This window comes from Rhea americana, unplaced genomic scaffold (assembly GCF_003343005.1).
Source record: "Rhea americana isolate MKP2758 unplaced genomic scaffold, rheAme1 scaffold_35, whole genome shotgun sequence".
Taxonomy (NCBI): domain Eukaryota; kingdom Metazoa; phylum Chordata; class Aves; order Rheiformes; family Rheidae; genus Rhea; species Rhea americana.
In genome coordinates this window covers 4,014,952-4,042,945 of record NW_028186479.1, presented here as the reverse complement: position 1 = coordinate 4,042,945, position 27,994 = coordinate 4,014,952, and the positions used below count along the sequence as shown (strand labels likewise).

General features: G+C 52.4%; 1 protein-coding gene across 1 annotated transcript; it reads left to right on the top strand.

The window, feature by feature from the left end:
* Window positions 1-770: 770 nt before the first annotated feature.
* GASK1A (golgi associated kinase 1A) lies at window positions 771-27,994 on the top strand. Its single transcript, XM_085311826.1, has 5 exons — window positions 771-1,084; window positions 13,446-14,606; window positions 24,741-24,863; window positions 25,321-25,424; window positions 26,282-27,994. The coding sequence occupies exons 1-5, from the start codon at window positions 1,082-1,084 to the stop codon at window positions 26,490-26,492; spliced, it is 1,602 nt and encodes a 533-aa protein (XP_085167952.1). The 5' UTR covers window positions 771-1,081; the 3' UTR covers window positions 26,493-27,994.

The following is a 27,994-nucleotide window of genomic DNA, read 5'->3' as shown; positions in this document are numbered from 1 at the left end:
CGACCTGGACGCGGCCCGCAGGCGGGCTCAGGTTTGTCTCACGGGCACGGTACGTGCTCAGCGCCTTTCTTCGAATGCACGTGTGAATCTTCCCCCCGAGCGGCGAGAGAAGGAGCGTGCGGTAACCGGGTTTTAGCGGGCCAGCGATGGGCGCTGGCGTGCGGTAACCGGGTTTTAGCGGGCCAGCGATGGGCGCTGGTGTGCGGTAACCGGGTTTTAGCGGGCCAGCGATGGGCGCTGGTGGTGGAGGAGCGTGGCGAGCCCTCCCCGACCACCCCGCCGAACGCGGCGTCCCGCGGCGCCGGCCGGAGCCTGGCGTTCGAACCCCGCGCCCCTCGCGATGTTTTAGACTGCTGCGCCGCCGCCTCACGTTTTAACGCAAATCCTCGGAAAAGGAGTTCCCGGGCGCCCCCAAAATCGCTCCGGTGTCTCCACGTCTTCCTGGCCGCGCGAGAAATCTCGTCCCGGAGCTGCAGGCGCTTCAGGGGCCGGCGTGACGCCGCTGCTCGTCGCGCCCCCCCGTTGAACGGAAAAGCAGTCCTGCCGGAAAGCGGCCGAGGGCTTTCCCTCGGGGGCGAGCGCGGCCCCCGGGGGCTCGGCGGGGGGGGGGGGGGGGAGCCGCCGTGTTTCCCGTCCCCTCCACCTGCGTCCCCTGGCTCGAGTCAGCCCTCGGCACTTAAAAAAAGCGGCGCCGCAGGCTCTTATTGTGAAAACGAGACTCTCCGAAGGGCCGTTCCCCCCTTTCCCAGCCTCTCGGCTCCTCTGCCCTCCCCGCGGGGAGGTGGCTCCGGGCTGCGGCACGCTTCRAAAACTCGCAGCTGAAGTTTGGAGCGTGTCCTCCTTCCCCGGCGTGGGGAGGAACGAGCCGGGAGCCCGGCGCGGCGCGGCGAGGAGACCCCTCGGCGCTGGGGAGCCCCGGCTGCACGCCTGCAGTTAGCAGCGCAGCGGGAGGAGGCTCCTTGACTGAAGGAGTTTCAACAAGGGGTTCTGGTTTCGTGTCGGAGCCCCGCAGGCGGCTCCCGCCGGCGAGAGGAGAGGACCGGCGGCGGCCGAGGCGGGTRGCTGCAGGACGAGAGGAGGCATGGTAGGACTGAGGGGTTTCGGCGCTGGGGAAGAGGCACCGGGTCCGCTCGGAGGCACCGTCCKCTCGGGGCGAGCGAGCCGCGAGTCTGCTCCGGTCCGGGGCCGCCCGTTGCAGCACCTGGGGTGGGCAAAGACCACCGTAGAGGCCCTCGGAGACCCGACGCCTCTGAGCGCCGTCGCTCGAGGCAGCCCTGCGGGCCAGGGAGAGGCTTTCCGCCTGGCAAATCTCCTCTTCAACGAGGAGGGTCGAAGCCGAGGAAGCAGGTTTAACTATTTTGTTAGAGCGAATCGAATGCGATGAATTTGGCAGCGCCAGGGAAGGTAGCAGCACCTCGGCGAGCCGGGACGCCCGGCTTGGGCGCGCGCGRCCTTGGGGAGGCTGGATGCCGCGGGAAAGGGCGGCTCGTCGGCTCCCGTCTGCCACCACTGCCTCTGGGTTTCATGCCAAAAGTGAGGGCAAAACCCCCGGAGACCGAAAGCTCAGCAAAGCCGTGTGCTCTCGAGGCAGGAAAGCTGGTGGACGGTTGCCCGTCTGAGCAGAGACCTAATATTCGCACGCTGAGTGAGCTAAGGTGGTTCCTGGTGCTGCCGCCAAAGCCGGGCGCTCTGCTGTCGCCCGGGCGGCTGAGCGTTTCCGAGTCCTGGCGAGCGCGGTCGTGCGTCGGAGCGGCTCGCGTAGCCGGAGCGCCCCATCCCTCTAGGCGCCTCGGGCTCCTTGTGCTAACGAGCAGTTTGGCCTTGCCACGCTGACGTTTCAGTTTATTGCTTCCATCCTGCAGTTTGCACRGGCTATTTTGTGTTTCTTAACTAATGAAATCCAGCAGCAGGGAAAAAAGGAAAGCAGAGGGTTGTGGCACCTGTTTTGGGACGGGAAGTGCCACCCCACCCTGTCACCCAAAAAACAAGCTGTCTCTCCCAGCAGCAGCCTTTCACCTGCAATGAGGGTTTTCTGCATGAGCCCTGACTACGAAGCCCTCTGAAGAGCATTGCATGTGCCAGGTGCCTGGTGTGGTCTCCACTGGGAGAGCAGCGGATTTGTTTTTTATCTGGATTTCCATTTTTCCTTCACAAGCGAAGGTCTGGTTCTGCAGTTGTCTCTTCTTTGCGAGTTCCTCAATCGATTGCTTTGATTTCTGGGTCTGGTCYGCACGTCGTTCAGCTGTGGTCAGGCCAGTGACAGCTGAGAGTATCAGTCCCAGGCTGGGCTCCAAATGGCTTGTCTTGTTGCATCATTTGCAATAAAACTCTGAGTAAAATCCTCAGGCTATCTTTTTCTTCTTTCAAAAATCCCAAGGACCGGCTGCAGAAAGCAGAGGCACCGCGGCCGGGCTGCTTTGGGGCCGGGTCGGGAGGTGGCGGCGCCGTCCCCAGGGGGACCGGCACCGCCACGCTCCCCCAGCCCCGGGCAGGGCTTGGTGATGGTTATTGCAGCACGGGCAGGGACCTGGAAGCCGTCTGCCATTGGGTTTCCCTCAGCATCCAAGAAGTGTTTATTTTACGTGGTTTCGGCTTAGAAGCGCAGCGAGACGAGGGCCGGCCRAGCTGCCGGGAGCGCAGGCGGCACGGGCTGGTGGTGTGCCTGGGCTGCGAACGTGCCGTGATTTTCGGGGGCCGTGAGAGGCTGGCGTTGGGACTTCAGGCTGACTTTGCCAGCTGAAAGCATCGCTGCCCCCAGCKCCTCCTGTAAATACCACAAACATTAGCACTGATCACGCAGCTCCAGCTCGCTGCTTTTATGATCCAGATGCTCTTTATGGCGCTCTGATCTCCTGGAGCAGTGAGCACCACAGGATGACTGCATTAAAGAAACATCTTCTTTCTTCTGGTTTTAAACTTTACCAGACATTAATTTCCAACTATTCTGTCATTCCTTTAGTATGAAGTATTATAAAGAAGAGGAACTGATTGCACTTTATTAATATCCTAGCATAGACACCCAATGCTTTAATTATCCCTTCGGTTTCAAATATTCAATAATTCTGGCTTGCCTGCAGCTATTTGCCTTGCCTGGAAGAAAAAGCCCCCCTAGAGCAGGGCTACACCAGTGCTCTCACTGTGTTTGCTCCATTCGTTTGCCCAGTGGGATTCATTAGGAGAAGGAAAGGTGGGCTTGAGGGTTGCTCCTGTGAAACTTTGCCCAGGTCTGGGTCGGAGGGACGCAGGAGGCAGCCAGAGCCAGGTGGTGAGCAGTTTCTTTCCCTTTTTAAGGAGTAGAGGAATGGATTAAGCTGAGGAAGATGGAGTTACCTTTCTGAAATTCAGGGTAGAGCAAGTACAGACAAATCTGTCTGTTTTCAATAAAGCCTCCAATGATGAAAAGCACTGCTGTCCTGCTGCCCTCCCTTCCCAGCTGGAGCACTCTGGAATCCCATGAATGCACTTTCTTGCTCTCCAGGAAGAAAAAAAAACCAAAAAACCCTAAAGCAAGTTAAGGGAAACTGAATCAGCCAACTTGTGCAATCTCTGCTGAAATGCATTCAAGGGAATCTGAGGTTGCCCCTCAGCTGTGGGTAGCTGCTGGAGTGAGTTCTGCAAAACCCTGCTGGACCCTGAACAAGTGCTCCTGTTTTCTGGTGCTAATCTGCGGGTGAGAAATGAAAACCGAATATAAGCGGATCAAAATTCCCCCTCCCCAAACTAAACAAAAAATGCACCCCCTCCCTCCAATAGCACAAATAAAACCACCGCCTTACTGGATCAGGTGCCAAACTGTTCGGGAGAGTCTTAGCAGTTTTTCAAGCATTCATCRGAAGGATTAGCAAACTCATCAAGAGCAAACAAAGAAGTAAAATATGATTTGATTTTAATGTACAATTCTCCATGTTCCACATAGCCAAAAATGCTTTGCAGGAAAAAAAATGTAGTAGCTTTCTGATACTTCTGCTCCTTGCTGCTGTTAAGCGTAAAGAGGTTGAACTAATGCAGCCCCACTAGAGATGCTGAGTTTAAAGCTGGTGAGCAACGCAGGGGAAGCACAAAGAGACTATTCAGGACCAGGAACTCTGCAAGGAAGGGAATCTGCCCTGGCTCCCAAGTTCCTCAATGCTTGATACTTCACCAGGTTTTGGGCATCCTGCAAAAATGGCACAATGTCACTTGTCACAGTTTGAAATGAACCATTGAGGACCATGACTTTTGATTCCTGAGGGTCTTGAGGGGGGGAACRTATTGTTTCTCACCAAGAGAAAAAACAGACTTGTTGAAGCTGTTTATGTGCAGGATGAGAAAGTAACTCCAGCACGTGATCTGCAGGCTTTTGCTGTCTTCCAAAGCACCCTCTGCAGCTCCTTGCAAACAAAGGCGATGCTGTTCAGAATGAACGGCCACCTGGGACGCAGATGTTGCACAAAGGGAAGCCACATGTGCTGTGCTGAGGAAGGGGCCCCTTGCTGCTTTTTCACCCACACAGATGTGAAAGGTAATCTGGAAAGATCTTGACTTGAGAGCAACAGACTGACAGGGAAACTAGGAAGAGGAGAGGGAGAAAGGGACCTGATGGGAACCTGCAGGACAAGGGGAGGAGTGCAGGAGTGAGCGCAGTGGCCTCTGCAAATTGTTCTCTGTGTGGTAGTCAAGTTGCCGCAGAGGTCAAGCAGCCCTTACGTGGCCCTGCTATCATGCAGGCAGATACAGTCATCAGCCAAACTGCGGAGTACTAGGGTGTGAGATTGACTCCAGTGAGTAGCCTGTGCCCTTTGATCCATCTTGATCCATGCCCATGACAGTAGGACATGTCATTTCTTCCGTTACTGAGTTGCTAGGAAGCAATATAACTCCCTGAGCTGGTCTGACACCATACCGCAGGGTCTGGTAGACACTGTAAGCACCATCCCCCCCCGGTTAGCCTAGAAAGAGATATTTTCTGAAATAGCTCCTAAAYGTGTACAGCAGCTTAAATGTGATGCACTCAAATCAAACATGGACTTCCCAGGGCTTGTGTCTAGACCGCATCCAAGACAACCACAAGCACAGCAGTAAGTTCAGGATGATCTGCATGGAGAGGGTGTGCAGAGCTGCCTAACAGGATGGGATGGACTCTACTGCCCCTGCATCTTGGGCTGTACTTAAAGCTCTTCTGTTTGGGCACAGAGCAATTCTGCTCTCAAGACACCCCTCCAGGAGTGGCCAGGCATTTGGAGCACCTTGCCCTTCTGTAGCCTGCACTCCAGTGTGTCTTGTGATGTTTCCTCAAGGACAACCAGCAGTCTTTCAGAAAGTGTCTCTCTAAGAAGTAGAAAACCTAGCTAAGTGCAAGAGTCCATAATAAAGATGCTGACTATGAATTTGGGTAGGAGAAGGATGAGGCATCTGAAAGCTTTTAGCTTGCTTTAAGCCAAATCAGTATGGTGTCCAGCAGACTGTTTATTTTTGAAGTGCAGCATGCTGACTTCTGGGATTGAATCTATGGGTTTTGAGTTACAACGTACATAGCATTGGGATGAACAATGCCCTTTCCATCAATCACAGAGCTGAATATTAACTTCCTACAGACTGAAAAGATTTATGCAGTAAGGGTGAGGAGAATTATGAAACTTTCATTTTTCCCARTGAAAATAGCACGATTTATGAGCAAGGACACTGTCACTGCAGGAAGAGCAAGTCTCAGCCTGTACCCTGCAGGGTGTTAGTCTGTCCCAGGGGCAGGACATGTCATTTGTCCTCTCCAGGTCCCTCTGAGTGGCAGCTTGGCCCTTGACCCTTTCAGCTGTACCCCACATATCAGCGTCACCCACAGGCTCAATGGCAGTGCACTGCACCTCCTTCGTGATAAAGGCACTGAACAGGACATTTGGGATGTTTTAGAGCAAGAATTGATTGTGTTTCTCCATGCATGTACTTAAATACCTTTATTCTAAATCAGAACTGGGCATCTGCCTTATTCTTTGTTGGACTTGGGTGGACTGCCAACTCAAAGCTGTAACAGCTACAAGAAATCACATAGTTACAGAACAGATGAGGTTGGAAGGGATCCCCAGAGATCATCTAGTCCAACCGCCTGCTCAAGCAGGGTTACCTCAAGCAGGAGCATGTTGCACAGGATCGCACCCAGGCAAGCTTTGAGTATCTCCAAGGAAGGAGGATCCACAACCTCTCTGGGCAACCTGTGCCAGTGCTCTGTTACACTYGCAGTGAAGAAGTTTTTCCTCACATTCTGATGGAATTTCTTACGTTTCAGTTCGTACCTGCTGCCTCTTGTCCTGTTGCTGGGCACCACTGAGGACAGTCTGGCCCCATCCTCTTGACATCCTCCCTTCAGATACTTATAYGCAATGATAAGATCCTCCCTCAGTCTTCTCTAGCCTGAACAGGCCTGGCTCTCACAGCCATTCCTCACAGGGGAGATGCTCCAGCCCTTAATTATCTTTGTAGCCCTATGCTGGACTTGCTCCAGTGTCTCTCTTGTACTGGGGAGCCCAGAATTGGACGTAGCACTCCATATGTGGCCTCACCAGGGCTGAGTGGAGGGGAAGAGTAACCTCCCTCAACCAGCAGGCAACGCTTTTCCTGATACAGCCCAGGATGCCCTTGACCTTCTTGGCCACAGGGGCACATTGCTGGCTCATGGTCAGCCTGCAGTCCACCACGACCCCAGGTCCTTCTCCACAGAGCTGCTTTCCAACCAGTCAGCCCCCAGCCTGTACTGGTGAATGGAACTTTTCCCTCCTAGGTGAAGGACTTTGCACTTCCCTTTGTTGAACCTCATGAGGTTCCTCTCTGCCCAACTCTCCAGCCTGTCCAGGTCTCTCTGAATGGCAGCACAGCCCTCTGGTGTCTCAGCCACACCTCTCAGTTTTCTATCATCAGCCAGCTTGCTGAGGGTGCACACTGTCCYTTCATCTGGGGCACTGACGAATAAGTTGAACAAGACTGGATCCAGAACTGAGCCCTGGGGGCCTCCAACTAGGCTCTGCACCACTGATGACGACCCCCTGAGGTCTGCTATTCAGCCAGTTCTTAATCCACCTCACTGTCCACTCACCTATCCCACACCTCCCGAGCTTGCCTATGAGGATGTTCTGGGAGACAGCGTCCAAAGCCTTGCTGAAGTCACGGTAGACAACATCCACTGCTCTCCCCTCACCTACCAGTCACCCCATTGTAGAAGACCTCCAGGTTCACTAAGCATGATTTCYCCTTGGTGAATCCATGCTGATAACTGCTGATCACCTTTTTATCCTCAAATGCTTAGCGATTTAGGCATCCAGGATGAGCAGCTCCATCACTTTTCCAAGGTCTGAGATGAGACTGACCAGCCTGTAGGTCCCTGGGTCCTCTTTCTTGCCCTTTTTGAAGATGAGAGTGACATTAGCCTTCTTCCAGTCCTCAGGCATCCCTCCTGTTCTCCATGTCCTTTCAAAGATGATTGAGAGTGGCCTAGAAATGGCCTCTGTCAACTCTCTCAGCACTCATGGCTTCATCCGGTCAGGGCCTAGAGGCTTATGGATGTCAAATTTTCCTAAATGATCTCTAACCTGATCCTCGTCACCAAAGGAAAACCTTCCTTTCTCCAGAGAAAATCTGATCTGTTGGCCCTCTGTGCTCTGTTTAGGCAGGGATAGCTAGCAAAATCCTTTGCATCAGAGRTGACTGTGCAAATGCGTTGCAAAGGCTGGGGAGTGCAGCTCCTTTGTGGAGCACTCAACTGGGCAGCAGTATCCCCGTCCTCCTTTAGCAAGTCACGCTGGTTAATGCTGTCACTCTTGAAGGCTGCTCACTGGGTGTTTTAYGAGCCCATGTTTCAGCCTGTCAGTACCAAATGAATTGTTTCTTCATATTAAGGCCACAATAAAATCCTCTCCTTCATTCTGGGGGCACAAACAGCTCATACGTGTTTGACCTATAAGGCAGCTGGAACTGGTCAGCTCAACAGGGAATGGCACTGATAGGTACATTTGCTTGGATTTTCTTGCTAATGCAGAGCTATTTCCAACAGTGACTGAAGATTTTGTTTGAAATGGTCTTTTGAAAAAAAAAGGAGTGTGTGAGAAGAGCCAGTGCACAGCCTATGTCTGGGCAGAGAAGTACCTCCAGCGTGAGGGGCCTCCTGAAGAACAGCAGTACTGAATCTGGGGTGCAGGCAACATTATTTTAGAAATTAAGAGAAATACTTTGGCACTGTCCTTTTACAGTCAGTGCGCAGCGTGGACAGTATCAACACTACTTTTTATGCTGTTGCTGCAGCGTTGTGTTACAACAGCACAGAATAGGCTTGTCTCGCGATTARCCTATCAATTGGCTCCTCAAGGCAGAAGCTTTGCAGACAGTCCAAAATTTAGCAAAGTACAGCATGTCTTAAAGTTTCAGCCTGGTCACTTGAACTCCATTGTTTTCTGGTTTGRTTTGGGGTAAACTCATGAGAAGACTTACATGCCAGTCAAGAGGTATTTTGCTCACTCCATTTGTAAGGAAAGAACCAAAAACATGTGACAATATCTCAGTTTCCTCTGTCCTGGACTTCGACAGATGTTAGGTTTGCTGGGACTCACTTTTACAAGGTTTATAGGCTTTCTCTGTCTAGTGCCTACATACAGTATGGTTGTGGTCTCTGAATGGGACTGTCACTGTACGAATATCCTTGGAAAATTGCTACAGAGAGATGCTCCCAGGCTTCACCCCAGCAAACACACGTGGGAGGAAATCTGCAGAGCTAAGTAGGATTGCTGCATTCAGGTTGGAGCCTCACCTTGCAAGCTGGGGGTCGTGGGACCAGATGTTTACCTGGTTTTGTGCCCCATAAATATAGATGAATGGTTTTTCCAACCTCTGTTGGTGACGGGGCAGGAGGCACTGGCTGTGTCCGCGTTAGCAAGTCATGCAGTGCAGTAGTAGTGGGTYCGTAAGGGGAAAGGGGGAGTGGTGAAGAGGCAGAGAACCGCGGCCGAGCCAGCCCGAAGGGCTGCCCCTTGCCCGCCCCGGCAGGCTCCCCAGCGCCCGCGGAGCAGCGGTGCCGCAGCCTGGCCACGGTCTGCGTCGCCTGGCTCTGAGCCCGCCGGCAGGGCCGGCGGTCGCGCGTTACCCCGTGCTTCGTAAGCCCAGCGCTCGGGTTTCCAGCCAGGGCTGCCTTTGCTTCTGACAGTCTTAATTTAATAGCTGTCTTAAGCAAATTCCCTCTCTGCGAGCCATCCATCTCTCGGAGCAGAATGATATAGGGAGGCACTTAAGCGCTCGACTCGCGGACGACAGGTTGTGCCAAGGCTTTCTTTGCGCTCGTCTTCTCTCGCAATCGCTCTGCGAGAGAAACGATTTTGTTCCCTTGCCGACGTGAACGAAAAGCGGGCGTTCGACACAGCTACGGCTCGACAAGAAGCCTGGGGTTGGGTGGCGGGGGAGGAGGGTTGGTGCTGCCTCTCGGGGCCGTGGCAGGAGGAAAGGCCGCCCCTGGGTGCCCGTGCCGCGCATGTCCGTCTGTCCTCGCACCTGCTGCGCCCGGCCAGGCGGCCCAGTCCAACGAGCTGGGGGAGCTCAGGGGACCCAACTTTCTGCAGCTACTTGATCCCATCGCATCCCGTCCCATCCAGTTTTAAGGCTGCTCCTTACACTTCTGAATAACAAAGTTGTTTTTTTTTTTTCCTCCTTCAAGATCAATACAGCCACTTTGATACACTTTGAAAAGAAATTGCAAACAGACTTCTCTGCTTCTAAGTCTGCCAAGGTTCGAGTGCCTTGGTAATAAAATGTCAAGGATTACATCCCCTGAACTGCACTTAGAAAGTTTTATCCCTGAGCAGCCAGGCTGCTCCTTACCATGCCTCCAGGAGCCCAGTATTTCCATCTGATGAGCAARACTAGATATTGTTTGCTTATTGACATTTTGGAAAAAGCAGTGCTTCTCTTAAGCCTTTCTATGGGTTTTTGCTTGTAGCTTGCCTGCTGGGAAATGTACCCAATTTCCAGAGAAGACACGCTGTACTGTCAGGCTGTCAAACTGGCAAAGCAGAGCTGTATGTATGGTTTTCATTTCAGATTGAACTGTAGCCATAGCTTAAACTGGAGCGTTTTTTACAGCACGGGCTCAAAGAAAGTCTCTTTGGAAAAGTATTTACCCTGAGCTTGTAAATACAACACTATCCTGCAACGTTATATCATCTAGATTGTTATTAAATTTGCAATAGTGACTGCCAGAAATAACATGACGGCTGTACTTGCACTTTCTTTTTTCTTTTTATTGTTGATGTGGCAAGGAAAACTTGATTCCCTGAAAAAAAAATCTGTAAAAGGGAAATTGGAAGGGCTCTGGCCCAGATTCACAACGTGTGGTTTTAAGCTCGATGTGGGAAAGAAATGACGCTCCAGCTCCCGGTGCCCAGAGCGGAGCTTGCTGACAGAAAGACAGAGTGCTCTTGGACACGAGCGATGCTTCAACCGCTTGGTCTGTAAACAGGCTTGACATTAAGAAAATGGCAATCGTTGCACCCCTTCGGCTCCCTGTGCGGGCGCTGCTGTCCGTCCCGTGGCTCGCACGGGACTTTCCTGCAGTATTTCCACCGTTCCCCAAATGATCGAGCACGGCTCTCGCGTGCCAGCCTTTTTGTCGGCTGCGCTGCTCGCACGTAACTATGCCCGGGGCGAGCCTGCAACAAGCCAGTGGTTATTTTAGGGGTTTAACAAAAATGGGTACGGTCCCGTCATACTGATGCCCTGCTCAGAAACGGTGCCTAAGGCAATAATTAAACCACGTACTGTGATGCCGCGGGCAATTAACACCACGCTTTAGTGATCCTGCCCGCAGTCACTCTGGAATAGCTTCTTCTTTTGGTCTGACCCTTCAAGGGGGAGCGAAAGCAGTGGTCCCCCCGGCAGGCCCCAAAGCATCGCACCGGGCAGCCRGGACTCCCAGCAGAGGAGATGGCCCTCCGCACGGGCCGCGGCAGCTCGGCGGCCCGAGGGAAACGCTGCCTCTCAGCCGGCAGGCGAGGTCCCGGCACCGGCGTGGTGCCTCTCGGCAGCACCGATTAATCCGGGCGCCCGCRACCTGTCCAGGCTGTGAGCTGTCGCGTGCAGTTAGTGCGTGATGGGAACCTGCTCCCATGCGACGTGTGGGTGCTCCCTTCCTTTCTTCCCCGTTTTTATTACCCACTATCGACGTTTGCATCATCAGATGAGAAGTAACTGGCTAAGGGCATGCTTGATATAAGTTCATGCAACTCCTTGGATAGCAAGGGTGCTAATTTTCTTAATTAAAACCAATATCTTCACTGCTCTGCATGGACAAGTGCTCCATGTACCTTCCAGACAAGGGGTTGAGTCTTCAAATGCCGTCATGAATGTTAATGGTGATGTGCAAGGTCTGACTTTAGAGCTTGAAAGGAACTCAAAAAGCAGTGAAGGTATTGAAATTTGAGTTGTTTCTGGTAGAGTTCTGAAAATTACCYAGCAGCATCTGAAATTTCTGGGAGAAGGTAGTCCCTCTCCTTCTYGCTGGGCTAGCCAGAGGCCAGTGTATTTGGGGCAGGGGCCTCAGGGTCCAACATTGTTTATGGGCTGCTTTTTTGCTCAATTTAGCTTAATCCAAGAGTTTTTTTTTTTTCCTTCCTCTGCCACACCACTCTAAAAAAGGGTTGGAGTTGAATGTGAGTAGGCTGGTGTAAGGCGAGCATGAGCAAAAACCTTTTGGCCAGCAGGTATATCCTGCTGCACTAGATAYAGATTGCACTGCTCTGAGATGAGCAATAATTAAATGCAAGCACTAAAGCTTAGTTGCTCCAAACGTGCCATCGCCAGCTCTTGTAAGCTGCCTTAAATCAGCTTAGCCCTTGAGAGGGAGATGTCTATGGAAAACCCGTGTGGTTGCTGGAAGGGAGTTTGGCGACTTTGCGGCTCGCCTGCCTCAGCTGATGTTAAAGGACGATGTAGCGTTTTTGGAAGAGGCATAAAACCAAGGCCCTGGTGGGGGGCTTTGCCGGTGGTGCCGGGCTCCGGCTGGGTGCCTCTGCGCCGGGGGAACGCCTATCCGCCGGGGACCACCTCCCCGCACTGCGGGCAGGAAGCCTCGTAGGTTTAAAGATAGCGAGAGGCCACATCTCGGCACGCGTCTGCGTTTTCCAAAGGCGCAGGGATGGGGGTGGTTGGCTGCATGCAGAGCCGAGAGGGGACCGCTGGCGGCCCGTGGCTCTAGGCCTTCGGATAAAACCCTCTCAGGAGCTCGATAGCATCCGCATCCAGGGGTTTGGTCTGTTTTGCTCTACTTCCGCTGAGTACGCAGAAGACGCTACGTAAATGTAGCCTTTGCCATGCAGCCATGTGAAGAAATCTGAAATCGTAATTCACCTTACACTCCCTCTTCTGTTCCCTTATTTCTTTAAAGCTTRTTCAGCTCTATAAATCCTCGGTCTAATGAGGATCCTCTTGCACGGGAAGCGGAAGGCAGTGCTCTGCCTCAGCCCCAGGCTTGTTTGTGTGACTTGAGCGGTAGCTGTGTAGAATAACTTGCAGCAGGCGCACCAACTCGTGCAGATTTTTTTCCCAATTCCCACTGCGAGGTAGAAATGGATTTGCGCCAGAACAAGCCCCTGTGAAGCCCTCAGGAGGCCTGACTCTACGAACTTCCCTCCCGCATCCGAGGTAGCGGTGGGCAGAGGCTGCAGAGCTGGCTGGCTTGGTAAAGCGTACAGCAAGCCGGAGCCCCCGGCAAAACAAAGAGCAGCGGGACCATTTTCTATTTTTTTTTCCAAGATGATGAAACAAGAGTACTTTTTGTTTCTGGTTCAGYGTTTTTTAAATTTGACGGGTGCCGTTGCTCTGCCAAGCAAACCCTTGTGCTGGGAATGAATTACTTTGCCAGCAGCTGCACGCTGGCAGCGGGAGCCAGGGACTTGCRCGCAGCCCCGTTGCATCTCCGTAAGATAGTGCTGGCCTTTCGGTGGCAGCGCGGTGCCGGTGGGCGCGCGGGGATGATGCGAGAGCTGGGTGGGAGCTCTGCCAGAGGAGGAGGCAGGGGCGCGGGTCGAGGCTGCGCTTGTGGCACTGCTTTGAGGAGAAACTGCCAAGTTTGGCGGTCGAGCGAGGTTGCTTTTGGCAGCTCCCCGTGCAGGAGGCTGCTTTGGATGCCGGGTTGCGGGACCGTGCCGCTCCGTCCAGCTCTGGGTTTCGCGCCGGGCGTTCAATAGCGCATGAAAACGAGGAGCCAGTCTGCAAGTTCAGCCGACGGGTGGGTAAAGCCTGCAGACGTCTGGCCGGAGTGGGGCAGAGCAGGGCCAAGGCGACGCAGCGGCGTGGGGCAGGACGTGGGTGCGGGAAGGGGGGGACTTGCATGAGAGCGCTGTGGGCACGGAGGTACCGGGAAAGGTGAGGCGCTCCGGCGGGAGCTGGGCTGGGGCCGGTGCTCCAGCCGCCCGTAAAGCTCTGCCTTTCTCGCCCCGCAGGCCCAGCGACCGTGGCGAAGGACGGGGCTGAAACACCCGCCGGCGGCTGCGTTCGCCTTCCTGCTGGCCCTGGCCCTGCTGGCGCTCACCCGCCTGCCCCCGCTGCTCCCCGGCGGCGACGGGGCCGTTCCCTCCCCGGCGGGGACGTCGCCCCGGCCCCGGCGGGACGCGGCGGCCCCCCAGCCGGGAGGCTTCGCCCGCGGCCGGGAGCCCCCCTGGCCCCACGGCAACCCGGGCACGGAGGAGCCGAGCGGGCCAAGCCACCGGCGGCCCCGCGGGAGGAGGCGGCGCGGCGCGGCGGGAGCCCCTTCCTCTTCCCCCGCGCTTCCCGGGAAGAGAGGACGCCCGCCGGGCGGCAGGCTTACCAGCGCTCCCGCGCCCCGAGGCCAGCGCGAACCCGACGTCCAGCCCGGGCGGCCACCTTCCCCTCTGCCCGGAGCCTTTCTCCCCGGCGCGGACGACGGGCTGCCCAGCAGAGATGTCCCCTCCGGCCGGAGGCGGGCAGCCGGGCCCTCCCCACGCCCTCCGGGAAAAGGGTTACGGACCRCGGGAAGGTGTCCGGAAACGCCGGGCCATTCCCCCCGTGCCCCGTGGGAGGGTAGTCTGCGGTTTGGAGAGACGATCCTGCCTTGGTTTTCCGCCGATGACGTGCAGAGGATGAAACTGCTGGCCAACGGCGAGGTGGTGGCCAAAACCAGAATCCCAGGCCACGGGCAAATACTGCGGGTTGGCCTTCGGGCTGCCCCGGGCGCTTCCCGGGCGGACCTGGACGGAGACTGCCTCGACGGGCTCTGTGGCCTGATCAAACGGCCYGGGGACCTCTACGAAGTCCTGGCTTTCCACCTGGACAGAGTCCTGGGGCTGAACAGGAGCCTGCCCGCCGTGGCCCGCCGCTTTGGCAGCCACCTCCTGCCCTACAGGTACACGGACGGYGCGCCACGGCCCATCATCTGGTGGGCGCCCGACGTCCAGCACCTGGAGGACGCCAACAACGACCAGAACTCCTTCGCGCTGGGCTGGGTGCAGTACCAGGCCCTGCTGCGGCAGCGCTGCGGCACAGCGGGCTCCTCCACGGCGGTGGCGGCGGCGGGGCGAGCGCCTTGCCTCRGCATTGAGCACGCCGAGTGGAGCCGGCTGGCGCTCTTCGATTTTCTCCTCCAGGTACGGCTGCTGCTAGAAGGAGGGCTGTCCTCCAGGTGTGCCGTGCAGCTCGTGGCGCGCCCCTGCGTGCAGGTCCGTAACCCCACGAAGCCGGGGAGGGCAGGCAATCCTCAGACACCGGCAACTTGCCCCACGAGTGGTAGCAGCAAAGTAGATACRTGTCTTGACCTGAGATCGTATGAAGCATCTCTGATAAGGGCTTTCACTGTACCATTTCTGCCTTTGGATCCTCTTCTCTTCCCCCTACCTGAATGCCTTCTTTTCCTGCAGCTCACAGGAGCTCAATGCCAACAACTCCCTACCCTGTGTCAACGGCAGCTCAGAGGCTCCCCAGCAGGTTTGGAGGTTGCAAGTTGGGGAGCAGGCAGGCGGGTACCACCAGACATGGAGGCAGTGGGATTGCATGAGCTGTGATTACCTGGGGGAACAATGCTCAATGGCATGAGTTGGAAAAAATKATTCTCTTTTGCTCCCAGAAACGTCCTTGGCTCTTTCTGGAAACCTTCTCTGTGAAACCAGCTCTGCCTTTTGCAAGACTATAGCGAGGGCAGGAGGGGAGGGAGGATCGTCCCGCTCTCACAGATGGTGAATCTCATGCAGAATGACTCAGCTGAACCTGTGCTGACCCTCAGTCACAAGCAGGATTAAGAATTAAAAAAACCCTGCCAGATGCCTCCACAGAGGTCTGCAGGCACAGGCACATAGTGAGCATGAGCTTCCAGTTACAGCGACCCTGCCTTTCCCTAGCGTTAAAGCAGGTTTTGGAGGTTACTGGTTTCTGTGGGTGGTTGCACCCTCTATCCAGGGCTGTGACTGGCCCCTGAGCCTGGGAGAGATGGGAAYAGCCCTTGRTGGGGACCTGTCCCAGAGRTGCAGGCACTGCTCTGCTGGCTCCAAGCCCCTGCTGTGGTAAGCCACCGCAAGCCAGCAAAAAGTGGATTTCAGAGCCCAATCCTCTGTCTAACCAATGGTGATCCATCAAAGCCAAAGGCACCATGGTGATTTATACCAGCCTAATGTCCATCCTGTTACCTGCCAAGATCATTAGCAAAAACCTTCCAGATAATTTGATTTCCCRGGAGAGCCAAGCATGCCTGCAGGCTGCGGATCCTGCCTGTCTCATCGGCTTTTCAGCCTGGCAGGTTCTTTAATTCTGCTTTTTGACTAGTCAGTTCACAGCTGGTGACCAGAAAACAAGAAACCTGCCTCATCAGGCCTGGTGTGTATAGGGGGGCTCTGCTAGAGGTGGGTGATGATCAGGTCAGAAGCCTCCAGCTCACCCCAAGCAGGGGGATGCAGCAGCAGGCGTCCTAAACTACCAAACACCAGCTGTTTGCAGAGCAAAGTCCTCCTGAAGCAGAGGATCACACTGCAGAGCAGGGAAGTTGGTCCAGCGGTGCCAGTCCTTCGCTGCTCACGTCCCAGCCAGTGTTACGCCAGCGTGGCCAAGCACCGGGGGCCCGAAATGTGTCCTGAGGAGTTGCTGGCACAAGATGTTGGGGAGCAGTTTGGTTTCCTTGGGAAGGAGATTCTTTTGCTCACCATCGCRGCGTTCGTCCTGGGAAGGCATCTTGCAGCCAACTGTGAGGCTCAATGACAAAAACCCTCTGTGCACTTAGGCAGCGAGCGCTGCTCTTCGCACTGCCCAGCACTGAGGTCTGTTTGTCCTGCCTTGGCTCTGCAGCCCAAAAGGGACGAGTTTGGAGGGATTTGTGGGTGCTCAGCATCTCCAGGATCGGGCATCGGAGAAGCTCGAGTGACTGAGTCCTCAAAAACATCTTTCATAAGGCGGTTGCTGTCTATTGTTTTTTTTTTTAAAAAGAAAAGGAGAGCTGCTCATCAAAGCCAAGGGCCAGTATTAATACTCCTCATGCAGAATTTGATCTGCCGGGAAATGCTTTTGGGAAGAGCAAAACTGCATTGTTTGAGTGTAGCTAAAGGCATCACCACTGAAGGTCGCCGGACGTCACGGGGTGTTGAGTTAYCCGCCTGACCCTGAGGGTCCCAGCAGGTCAATTAGGGTGAGATACATTGCTGTGGGGTCTGGCTCCTCTTCTGCCAGTGCACAGGTGGCCTCGGGCCCCACAACTGTCACTCTGCATCCTGGCAAAGTCCCCAAAAGTCCAGGAAAACCACACATGTTACTCCGAGCAGCATCCTGGCCACGGGTGCTATCAGCAGCCCCTCCGGCACCCCTCCAGGTATATTTCCCCAGGGAAATTTGTATTTGTAAGGTGTATTTCTCCATCCCACATTTGCCTTTTTCCAGGGACCCAACAGAACAGACAGAGCTAGAAAGTCCTCACAAACGCTCCTTGCGCTCACTGCAGGCAGCAGGCAGGGCAAGGCGACAGGCTGCTCCTTGCCCCGCGCCCCGGTAGTTGGGCACACCTGATGCGGCTCACTGCTGTCGTTCCRGCAGCTTTTTAGGCAGCTGCTTCAACAGCCTTTTGCACTCATCTTCCATGCTGGTGGACATCAGCTGAAGGTGAGGAGCACCAGGGAGGCTGGAGCGGGGCCCATCGGCCCTTGGCACCGTGGGCTGGCAGGCAGGGGCTTGTGCCTCTCTTTGCAGGTCMCCACTAGACGAAAACGCTGCAAAGAAGGGAGGCGACTTAATTTTTCTGCTCAGCTTTCAGTCTCAGCCCGAGGGAAGTCGCCATTTCACAAATTCTCTGGGCTTCAAGCCTAGACAAAACCTCTCTAACAATAATGATAATAATAAAAATAAAAGCTTTATCATTTGAAAGCTTTCCTCCATCTCTCAGCACAGCACAAGCAGGMACAAGTCCAATTTTTTTTTTTAAGTAGGTTGTCTTGAAACAAAAATATCTTTCCTTTTATGCACAGAGATGCTAATTTCCYGGAGGCTTTGGCTTTAATAATTGCTGACTTGGTAGTGGAGATGGAGATTTTGTTCTCTCTTAACATTACATGGAGCAGGGGAGTGTTGTGCAGACGCAGCTTGGCCCAGGTGAGGTCTGTGCTCAGGCGCTGATGGGGGATCRCAAGCAGGTTTCGGACACGGCTCCTCCGAGCCTGCTCTCTTGCAGCTGAGCTTTATCCTCGCACGGCCCCTTCTCCCATGCTAGAGCTGCCGCTCGTGGGCCTGGCAACATTGGAGCGGGACCTCCTTGTTTAAGGACAAAATATTCTGCAAGCAGCTTGGGTTGGGTTGACACTTTTACTCCACCGATGTGGCGCTAGTGTAAGGAATCGGGATCCTTTCCCCTTTATACCRTAGTGTCTTTCTCCTCCTCTTTGAGATTAGGAGTGCTTAATCTTCTGTCTGGAAAATCATACCCTACTGCTACGAGGGATTACTACAGTGTCACRAACAGAGAATTACGATTTATTAAGGGGCAACTGTGAGGAGGCAGCAGTGGTTTCTGTGGCAGAAAGCACATTTAGACACCTCAGGGCTATAATTTTGCTTGTTAGGGAGAACATATGTGGGGAAACTACCTGAAAGGACAACGGAAAAAGATGGGAGAAAAAAAAAAAACTGTTGAAATGTGTGTTCTCATGACTTTTTGTGGGGCGGAAGCAAAGCAAAGGCACCACGACCGCTGGCCGTGCTCTGCACCAGCCAGCAAATGAGATATTAACCACCCCCTTCCCGTCCTCCCCCAGGCAAAAGGCCCAGCGAGTGCAATGGGAACACTGAGTCCCCAGGGAACAGGATTGGGGTTTAGGAGACTTTTACTCCAGAGGGTTAAAATAGTGAAATGATAAATCAAGGAGCAATCCRCAGGATTTCTCAATAGCTCCAATGGGATCCTCCCATGTGGAAAAGTGACATAAAGGTAAAAAGCCACAAAGTCAGCAGGTTATTATAGACATGAAATATCATCTTTCAGAAGTGGCTTTAGCGTCCCACAGTACTTAACGGAGAATGAGAAGCTGTGAATTTCGAACCCTCCCGTACAGCTCTGAGCCAGGCATYGAAATCTTTATTATTTTCTGCTAGAGTGTCCTAAAGTTCAGCTCGTCCTTTACTAATTTCTGTTAGTCTTTGCCATAAGGAAATACCCCTACTATTGGTAGGTCCCTGAGCACACAGGGGCTGCAGATCCCTCCCCAGTCGCCAGCGGMGCCATCCGCCCCCCACTCCGCACAGAGACCGCTCCGCTGTCCTAAACTCAGCCCGTGCCTCCAAGCGGTGTCCCGGCCCTTCAGCACAGGCAGAAAGATTTGCTGCCAAGAATAATTTCCCGGAGGGAGCGCAAAGCTTACTGTGGGCATGGTTATTTGCTCAGTGGGACCCGAAAGGTTCGGTTGGCTGCCGTCGGGCAACGGTGGCGGCGTTCGGCTCCGAGGTACCGATTTTTTACTTTGGGTCGGGCAGTCATTTCAAATACCGCTGCTGTCTTTGACTTGGCTTAACAACATGCTTTTGCTTGCTCTTTTCCTTGCTCCGCTGGCTGGGAGCCCAGTCCAAATCTGTGGTAAATGCGTTGGAATCCCATTAAAACATAAGAGGTTAAAATAATTTGGTCACCGTCCCGCTCCTACTGTTGTCGAGTGCAAAATTCCCATTACGTTTCAGGGCAGCTGAATTATGTCCAGCCAAGACTGAATCCAGTCTGTCTATGGAGGCAAACCCCTCATTGCAAAGTTATACCACAGGAAAAATTCAGAACCCTGTTGAAAAGAAGCAGCTACTGGTTTTGTCCATGATTTTAAAAAGAACCAAAAGTATTGGCACGTTAACTCCAAAATCCTTCTGCAGTGTCATCTCCTGGTGCACCCCCTAAATTACAGCCTCTTTCCAGTAGGCTGCAGAGGGCCTTCACAGTGGAAATTCCACTTCTTTAGTGGAAATGAGAATCAGCCACAAAATTAATTGCCTGTGAAAACCAGCCAGACAAAATAAAGTACTAATCCAAACTAAAACAAAGTGCAGAACCATCTTCCTCCCCACACCCCAACAGCCTTGACTTGCCATCCTTCAAAAGATACAGGCAAAGAGTAAGCAGAAAGTTTCAAAAATGCCTTCCAAGACCGCCAGGCAAAGCCTGTCCCACCAAGGTGAAGAAAGAGAGTATGAAGGTGCCTTGTCTAGTCCTCCACTCTTTGGATAACTTGTTCCTTTTCTCCCACATCCCATGGAAGGAAAGTTTTCCTTGTGGAAACYGCAACAAGCCACATCAGGGCTTAGAAGCTCCTAGCCTGGCTGGATGGGGGCTCTGGGGCAGCTGAGCTTCACATGGGTCCCGGTAACGCTGCCATCCTCTCCCCTCTGTGACCTGCTTATGTGCCTCTTCTGTCCTTCAAATCCTATCTCGTAGGCTAAAAGCTTTTTGATCCAAAGATTGCTGCACAGTTTCACAGAGCCAAGAATGATTTGGGCTGGAGTCTGATATTGTCTCAACACTTTCCTTCCAAGCATCCTCGCCTTGAAAGTTTGCAGAACTGAGGTCCCAGGAGGATCAAAACCCCCGAAACAGCGACTGCTCAGGAAACCTGCCCCTCTTGTGCATATGCATTAGGATGAAGCCTATAATTGCATAGTCACATAATTCTCTTTTCTGTTCTGCCACAGGATGAATATACAACCCCTTTTTTTTCCTCCCAGGGCCTTTCAGAGTTGTTTGCTGATAGATGAGGAATGCAGAAAACTCAGGACTTAATCCAGATTCTGTTTTAATAGCTATAGGGTTTTCTGCCCTTTGGGCTCCTGAATGAGCTCTGTCTCCCTCAGTTCAGACCTGCTCTCCGAGCCTTGGCGACTCACCACCCAGCCGGGGCTCACATGGCTTTCCCCCCAGCTCCCACGTATTTTCAATGATGCAGGTTAGCCAGACCTTTTGGTGTCTTACTTGCAAACTTTAGTAATCACAAATGATGTCTACTGAACGCTTTCTTGTCAGCTTTGTACAAGGGAAAGCCTAGTTCTTCCCTTCTTTCTCTTTACACCTGGCAGAAAGACAAAAAGAATCATTTGGAGTTTCATTACCTTTTTGACTCCCTAACTACTTTGCAGGTTTCAGTCCTCAGTCTTCAGGATTTCATGGTCCAGCTGGGTCCAATTGCCTCTTGACTATGGTAGATTTGACTTTATGCAGTTTTGTATTGTAATTTCCAGTGCTTCCTTTCTAGCTGGAAGTTGGGAGAAGTAGGTTTTGGCACTGGGAGAACTGGTTCTAGTCCCAGTTAGTCTCTGGGACCCTGGTTGAGGGCTTTGTTTTTCCTGTCCATAGGATATTGCCTTATTCCACTGTGTGAAGAAAGGCTTAAATTGGTGATGCTTATAATGACCTTTGAGCTCACTGGTTGGAAGATGGTGTGCCACATATCTTTTTTTTTTATAGCAGCAAGATCTATTGTACCATTCATTAAAGCCGATCTGGCTCTGATGAACATAAATGAATATAAATGACATAGGGAGAGTCATGGGGAGGAGGAATTGGTCAACACATCAGAGATGCTCTCAACACCTCAACAATTAGATAATCCATCTTCTGGGAACTCATATTGAACACCAGATTCTGCCTCCATCTTATACCTCTGATAAGGTATAAGATGTTTCCTCAAAACAGCCCCACAACAGTGGATGAACGCTCACATCTCTGTGGGTGGGAGGAAGCAGTTGTTGTGTAGCCAGTTGGGTGCACAGAGTGGCTGGCACATGAACCACCCATGGCAGGGTTGTTTTTTAATGGTCACACTGGGGCTCCACCCTCAGAAAAGAGGAGGAAAGGATGAAAAAACAGTCTACATATGTGGATATGTTAACATAAAGTAATAGAAGCAGAGGATTATTTCTGTAGCACGGGTAGCTAGGCACTGAGCTTGTGCCCTGTGTTTCCAGAAGCCAGCGCCAGCCTGCTGCTGAGTTAACAGTTCTTGTAGTTAATAAAGGAATTGTTTCCCTCCCCTCTCTGGAATAGGAGAACGGAAGCTCGTTCAAGGCATCGGGTTGGGTTCTGCAGCTGATGCCTGCACTGCCCTGCTCTGTGCAGGCTGCACCCCATCTCTTCCTTGTTTCTGTGATGCCCTTCAGCCAGCTATTCCCTGCCTCCCATTGGCATGAGTGTTGTCAAACGTCTAAGTGGTGCTATGGAAGTCTTGACTTATTGCCATAACCACATCACCATTATCACAACATCTCCTTCCCCTGCAGTGTGTCTCAGGTTGCAGTTTAGGGTCTTCAGATGTCCATAATCTTGAGTTTTCTGCAGGAAGGAGTCAGGCTATTTCATTGGGAACCAGGGCAAAAAGGTGGAGACCTGTAACAACATCCCATACCAGCCATGGGTTTCTGTACAGTTCCTCTGTGAATATGCAGAATTTCCACCTTCCTGCTACATGAGTGCATATGAGGTCTCCGTAAATCATCTCAGATCTTCTTTATGCTCTGTAGAGTCTATTAATTCTGCAATGATGGAAAACAACGTGGTGGGTCAGAAAAACTGCTGTGCTGAGTTTTGCAATACCAAGACAAAGGAAATGCATGGAAGAAGTGTGATGTTTTGTTTCARTTCAATGTTTTTTCTATCAAAAGACACTAGTACTTTAACTGTTGGGTTTACCAGAGGAGAAATATTGACTTGATTGCTTTTTTAGATATCAGGAAATAAAGGGATTTGTTAAGGAATTCTAATGAGGGTTAATCCTGCTTCTGAAAGAGTTATGAATATAATGGGCAGGGAAATCAAACTTTGTGTTTCCTGCAACRTTTTCTCCAGTGCTTGGTTAGTGTTTGGGGTTCAGCCTGAGCTCTTTCACAAAGCACAGCCCTGCTATAATTAGTAAATTCTGCTAATTAATCAGCGTGAGATGAATAGTAGGCCTCCATGGGTCACTTGGCTCCCGTTCATTTGTCACCTATGGATGGCCCCAAGCTCACTCCAGACCTGCTCCAGCCCTACCGAGAGGTGCAGGAGCTTCTGTGCACCCTGAATTGCAGTTCCTGGGCCTGTAGTAATAACGAAAGAACCTAAAGCAAGTGAGTGAGCCTTTGCACTGCAACTGGGCAGCTTCGCAGCCTCACCCAAGATTGGCCAAAGTCTCTCCCTCTTGGGGAATTTGTCTCACCTTTGCCAGGCTGGGCCTGTGTCAGGAAAGCATAATACGTCTGCAGGACATAAATATATATATATGTTTGTGTGTGCGTATTTTTATTTTTATATACATGTATACATGCATATACATATGCATATATATATATATATATATACACACACACACACACACATATATATATATATATATATTTTTTTCTGCAATGGTCCAAACAGGCTGTCGGAGCTGTAGGTGGTGAGTCCACACTCCGTACTCAGCTGTGGCAGCTCTTACAAACAGCCACGGTGAAGGGTGTCTGAGAGAGGAGAGTTGCCCATCTGCCCCACAGAGAAGATCCAGCGGCTTCTTCTGACAAAGCTGACAAAGCTTAATGGCTATTGAGGCAGGGTCATTAAAGTTGGGTCTTAATGAGCCTTGTTTTAAAGCGGGCTCCCCTCCTTTCCCCCGCAGGGGTGGGTGGAAGTGCTGTGCAAGGGGGCTGGAGCAAGCAGGTACACAGTGTGGATGGGGGGGAGGGGCTCTGCTCTGGCATTGGTGGGTGCAAAGTCCTGCATTAGCAGCTGCGCTCGTCTTTTAGCCAGCAACAGTGGCAAAATTAACAGCAATGCAAAGCCGGGTACCAGAGCCAGAAGACTTTTTTTCAGCAACACATGCTGCGAGGATGAGACGCCACCAGCAGACGTTCAAAGCAGGGCTTGGTTGGCAGTAGTTTCACCAGGGCTCTCCCATCAAGGGTCATCTCGCTTCCCAAGCAGCTGACCGCCKCTGCTGGGTGTTGCTTTGAAACACCCAAGCACAGCTTTGAAATGCTTGCATTTCCTGGAAATTTGTAACAATCTCTGGGGTGAACCTTTCCCCCTCTTYCATGGGTCTCCACAGGGGAAGAGGCAGCCCTTAGGCTTTGGATATCAAGGTCCGATATTTTAGTTACTGCCAGATGTCTCTGTCTCATAGRATCATGGAATGGTAAGGTCGGAAGGGACCTCTGCAGGTCATCTAGTCCAAYCCTCACCGTAGCCCCTGCGGGGATTGAACCCACRACCTTGGCATTAGCAGCACCACGCTCTAACCAACTGAGCTAAACCTGTGTTCCTTCCAGTAGCAAATGCCTGTATTACTGGTCGTTCCTGGCAGGGATACCAATAACTCTGGATCCAAAAGCAGGAGGAATAAACTAAATCACACCCTCTCACTCGGTAAATTCAAAGATTTTCAAGTTCAAGAGTCACTAGCAGTGGCTGATGCATGGGAAGGAGCGAGGACAGGCAGGCAGTGCTGTTACCCACCCGCTAACCCCTGAAATACAGAGAGCTTCCAAGCAGCACCAGCATTTCTGCAGGGCTGTGGTGCGGGAAAAGGACAGCGCTTGCATTTCGCCTGACAGCCTCAGCAACAAGAAGGTTTCACAGTGCCTGCAAATAATTAAATGTAAATGTAGTTAAAACAAGTTYTCATGGCCTAACTTAAGTATCATGCATGCTCTATAGAAAGCATAAATTGATTTTTCTCTTACTGATCCTTTTCCATTACTCCTCTTTTTGGTGTGAACAATTAGATTACTGGTAAGGATGGATGAAACAGCATATATGAAAATGGAGCTAGCTGAAACCATCATCTAGTGAACCAAGATTCAGCCTGAGAAAAGTCTCTTTGTGGTTTCAAAAATTAGATTCCCCTGTTTTTGTTTTTCTTTTCTTTACTTTTCTCTTTTCTTTCCCTTTTTCTTTCCTATTCCCCCCCCCCTTTTTTTCTTACATTCACTGTTGTATACTTCTCTCCTTGGTTTCAGCTGGAAGCATGATCAATCCATACAAATACCAAGTGTGGAAATACTGCAAGCAGCAGGTGTCCGAAGCCTAGCAGGAAAGCCTGTCACTGTGATCTTTGCAAGTCTCTTCTCCAAGCCAGAGTGCTTTTGCAAATCAGCTAAGCTTCTGAATGCTTCCCTACCCCTCGCTCACTCACTAAGCAGCTTTTCATTTAATGACTAGTGAGGTTTCTTAGAAATTTTTTCATTTTCTTCTGCTCAAGAGACGTTCCATGTGCAACGTGAGAGCCCTGCCCCAAGCTCCGGTGGCTGCTCAGGTCCCCACGTGTCTCCTACAGGTGCACGACCGCCTGGACCGCTACTGCTGCGGATTTCAGCCGGAGCCGTCGGAGCCCTGCRTGGAGGAAATGCTCCGCGACAAGTGCCGAAACCCCGCGGAGCTGGCCTTGGTCCACATCCTGGTAGAGCACCCCAGCCTTCATGCCGCGCCACCCTCCCTTCCCCTGGGGCCTGCTTGGGGCGGCAAGCAGGGCAAAATTATCTCCCTTGGGTGAGACCCSAGGGGCTACATGCGACTGGGGTGCCCGGTGGAGCCAGTGTATCGTCAGCATCATGCTGCGAGGATCACCAGCCCATCGCCCAAATGATAGGAGTCTTTTCCCACCGTGAGAACGAGCGGTGGACTGCTGATGAGTGTTTTCCCTAGACACTAATAATCCCCATAAAAATGGGAGCCGGCGGCTCCCGCTTTTTGTTCAGACCCAGCAGCAAGGGCAGTGCAGCTGCTGCCAAGCCCCAGGCGCTCTCAGAAAAATCCCATGCATCAAAAAAACCCACCACCAGTACCAAAAAAACCCTCCCCAAAAAGCCATCGCTCCCCATGATATGTGAACTTCTCTTTCTCGTCTCCGCTGCCAGGTCCGGAGGAGCGYGCCGTCCCGCCTGGTGTTCATCGACAACGCGGGTCGGCCTCAGCACCCGGAGGCAAAGCTCAACTTCAGGCTGCTGCAAGGCATAGAGAGGTGAGGGCACCGGCCGGGTCCTGCCCGGCGCCGCTCTGCCGTCCCCTGCGTGTGCCCCCCACGCAGCGGCCGAGCCTTGGCCAGGAGCATTAGCACTGGGAGGCGCCGCTTGCATGCACGGGAGAGCTGCATTTGCCCGCATTTATTTTGTCCCCGTCCCTTCGGCGCAGCGTCCCGGGGTGGCTGAACCATCTCCCCTTCGAGGCAGTGCAGGCGCGCGAGCTCACGACCCCRTCGCACGTGTCCACCTGCTCCTGGTTCTGCAGATCGGGGCTGATGCCACAGCGAAAGGGAGTAGATTGGAGCCCCAGTGCTGCAAAGCTGGGAAGAGGGAAGAATCAGCCTGCGCGTGCTTGCGCGTCCTGCTCAAGCAGCTGGACGTATCGCACAYCAGCATGGCTGATGGCGGTCTCCAAAGCCCCGGGTCTTATTTTGTTTCCTCTCATTGGTGACTGTGCAAAAATAACAAATCATCAGGCATTTCAGCATTTCTTGCACCATTACCTGGCAGGTATTTGACGTGCTATCGGCCCATTGATCTGGCACTCATTTGGATCCACTCCTAATTAAGCTGTCCCGCGTGCGCGTTGCAAGTGGAAGTTTATGTGCGAGGCTCTTTGTGGCAGGCTCATCTGCCTGGGCACAGAGCAGCTTCGGATATTACTGCTCACGTCCAAGCAAAATGCCCATTTCCAGCACGACTGCCGTACTGTGCAAAGAAGAAACRAATCCAAGCCCGAAGACAGGGAAGGGACGAAGGCGGCCTTTGCTCYGGCCACCCTGCGGCTGCTCTCCTCCCGACCTGGCTTTACTGGGATAACTCTTTTCTTTCTTTCTTTTCTCATTTTCTGTTTCAGCTTCCCGGAGACAGCCGTGGCCATGCTCAAGTCAGGCTGTTTGCAAAACGTGCTCCTGCAGTCCCTGTACGTGGACCGGGAGTTTTGGGAAAGCCAGGGCGGCTCCGAAGGCCTGAAACCTTTGCTTCAGACCCTGGAGAGGCGTGGGCAGATCTTACTGCGGCACATCCAGGAGCACAAGCTCACGGTGTTCACGGAGCCATCGCATTAAACCGCCCTCGCCCTGGGGCACGCGGTTGCCTTGCAACGACGGAAATACATCGTAACTCTGGTTTTATAATCTGAAACTGAGTGTGGGTTATTGCTTCTTCAAAAGGTTTTTTTTTTTTTTTTTTTTCCTCTCCCTTTGATAAAGACACCCTGGAGAAGGGATCTCGGGAAGCAGGAAAGAGCAGGAGGACGTTGCTCCTGAAACAACCCACCAACGGGTGACAAAAACGTTAACCAATATTTATTAAGCAAAGGGCTCTACATGGATTTTTTTCAAAGGAGTTGTATTTCTGTGAGATTTTGGGTGCCTCTRTGCCCCTGGCAAGCTGGAAACCTGCGGGCTTGGAAGAGGGTGGATAACCTGAGAAAAGATTGAACAGGCAGCGAGAGGCACTGCTCAGAGTTCAGGGAAGTCACTGTGAGGCTTTGCATGGCTTGCAGTGGGTTTTTTTTTTTTTTTTTTTTTTTTTTTTTTTGCTGATTCCTTCATAGTTCCCCCCAAAAATGAGACTTTGGTTTGCCATATGGGGGACAAAAAGGAGGGGTGCTTTCTGAGGGGCATAGGCAAAGACAAGTGACATGGGCTGAGCTCTGTCGTCTGCTGTCCCGCGCGCTCGGTAATGAGTGGAAATCACTCAGCGTTAGCCAAAAATCGGGGCCAGCCCGGGTGGTGGGAAGCGCCTGGCAGCGGCTGCTGCYGCGGAGCTGGCCGCGCGCTCCCCTTCCAGCTCGTCGTGCTTGTGGGTCGAGCGCTTCCAGCGGCCCCGTGCGTGGAAATTCGACAAGCCTGGTCTGCCACCAAGGTGCGTTTTTAACATGGGATTTCAAAGTTTAAATCTTTCTCTCTATATACATATATGTATATATGTATATTTTTTAGCTATGAGAGGATTAAAACACAGACCRACCCCAAGCCTTGCTTCCTGCTAAAAATGCTCTTCACTGCTCTTAGGTTTGTCCGCATGAAACTTCCTCTGAGGCTTGCAGAAATATATTTTAACAAAAATGCAAAAAATATTTCAACAAAAGGCAATCAAGTGCAAAATGCTTTCCGAGCAGGCTGACATCTCTGGCAAAACCCAGCCTGTTTTTGTCATCGCTCTGCGTTCTGCCCAGCGGCTCAGCTGGTAAGAACCGCTGCGGCGGGGCGCAGCCAAATCCCTCATAAATAGGTCCACGGATGGCAGGGCTGAAAAAAAATTCCCAAAGAAATGAGCAGCGGAAAGAGATAAAAGGGATCGGCTAGTTTGGGGCAGCTCCTTCCCTCCAGTGTTTTTCGCGTTTTAGGTGCCTCCRTTGTGTTACTGCAACAGCAGCTCTTGCATTGCCTCCAGCTGTATCTTGTCGACCCTAACATTGCACATTGTGGTGAGGAATTCTCTAATTTTTTGGCATTTTTTTGTCTGTAACATGTGAGTTTGCTGGTTGAACACACATGCAGGAACATCTGTAAACGTATATGCACTTGAATAAAAATCACTGTTGAATTAACATGTATGGATA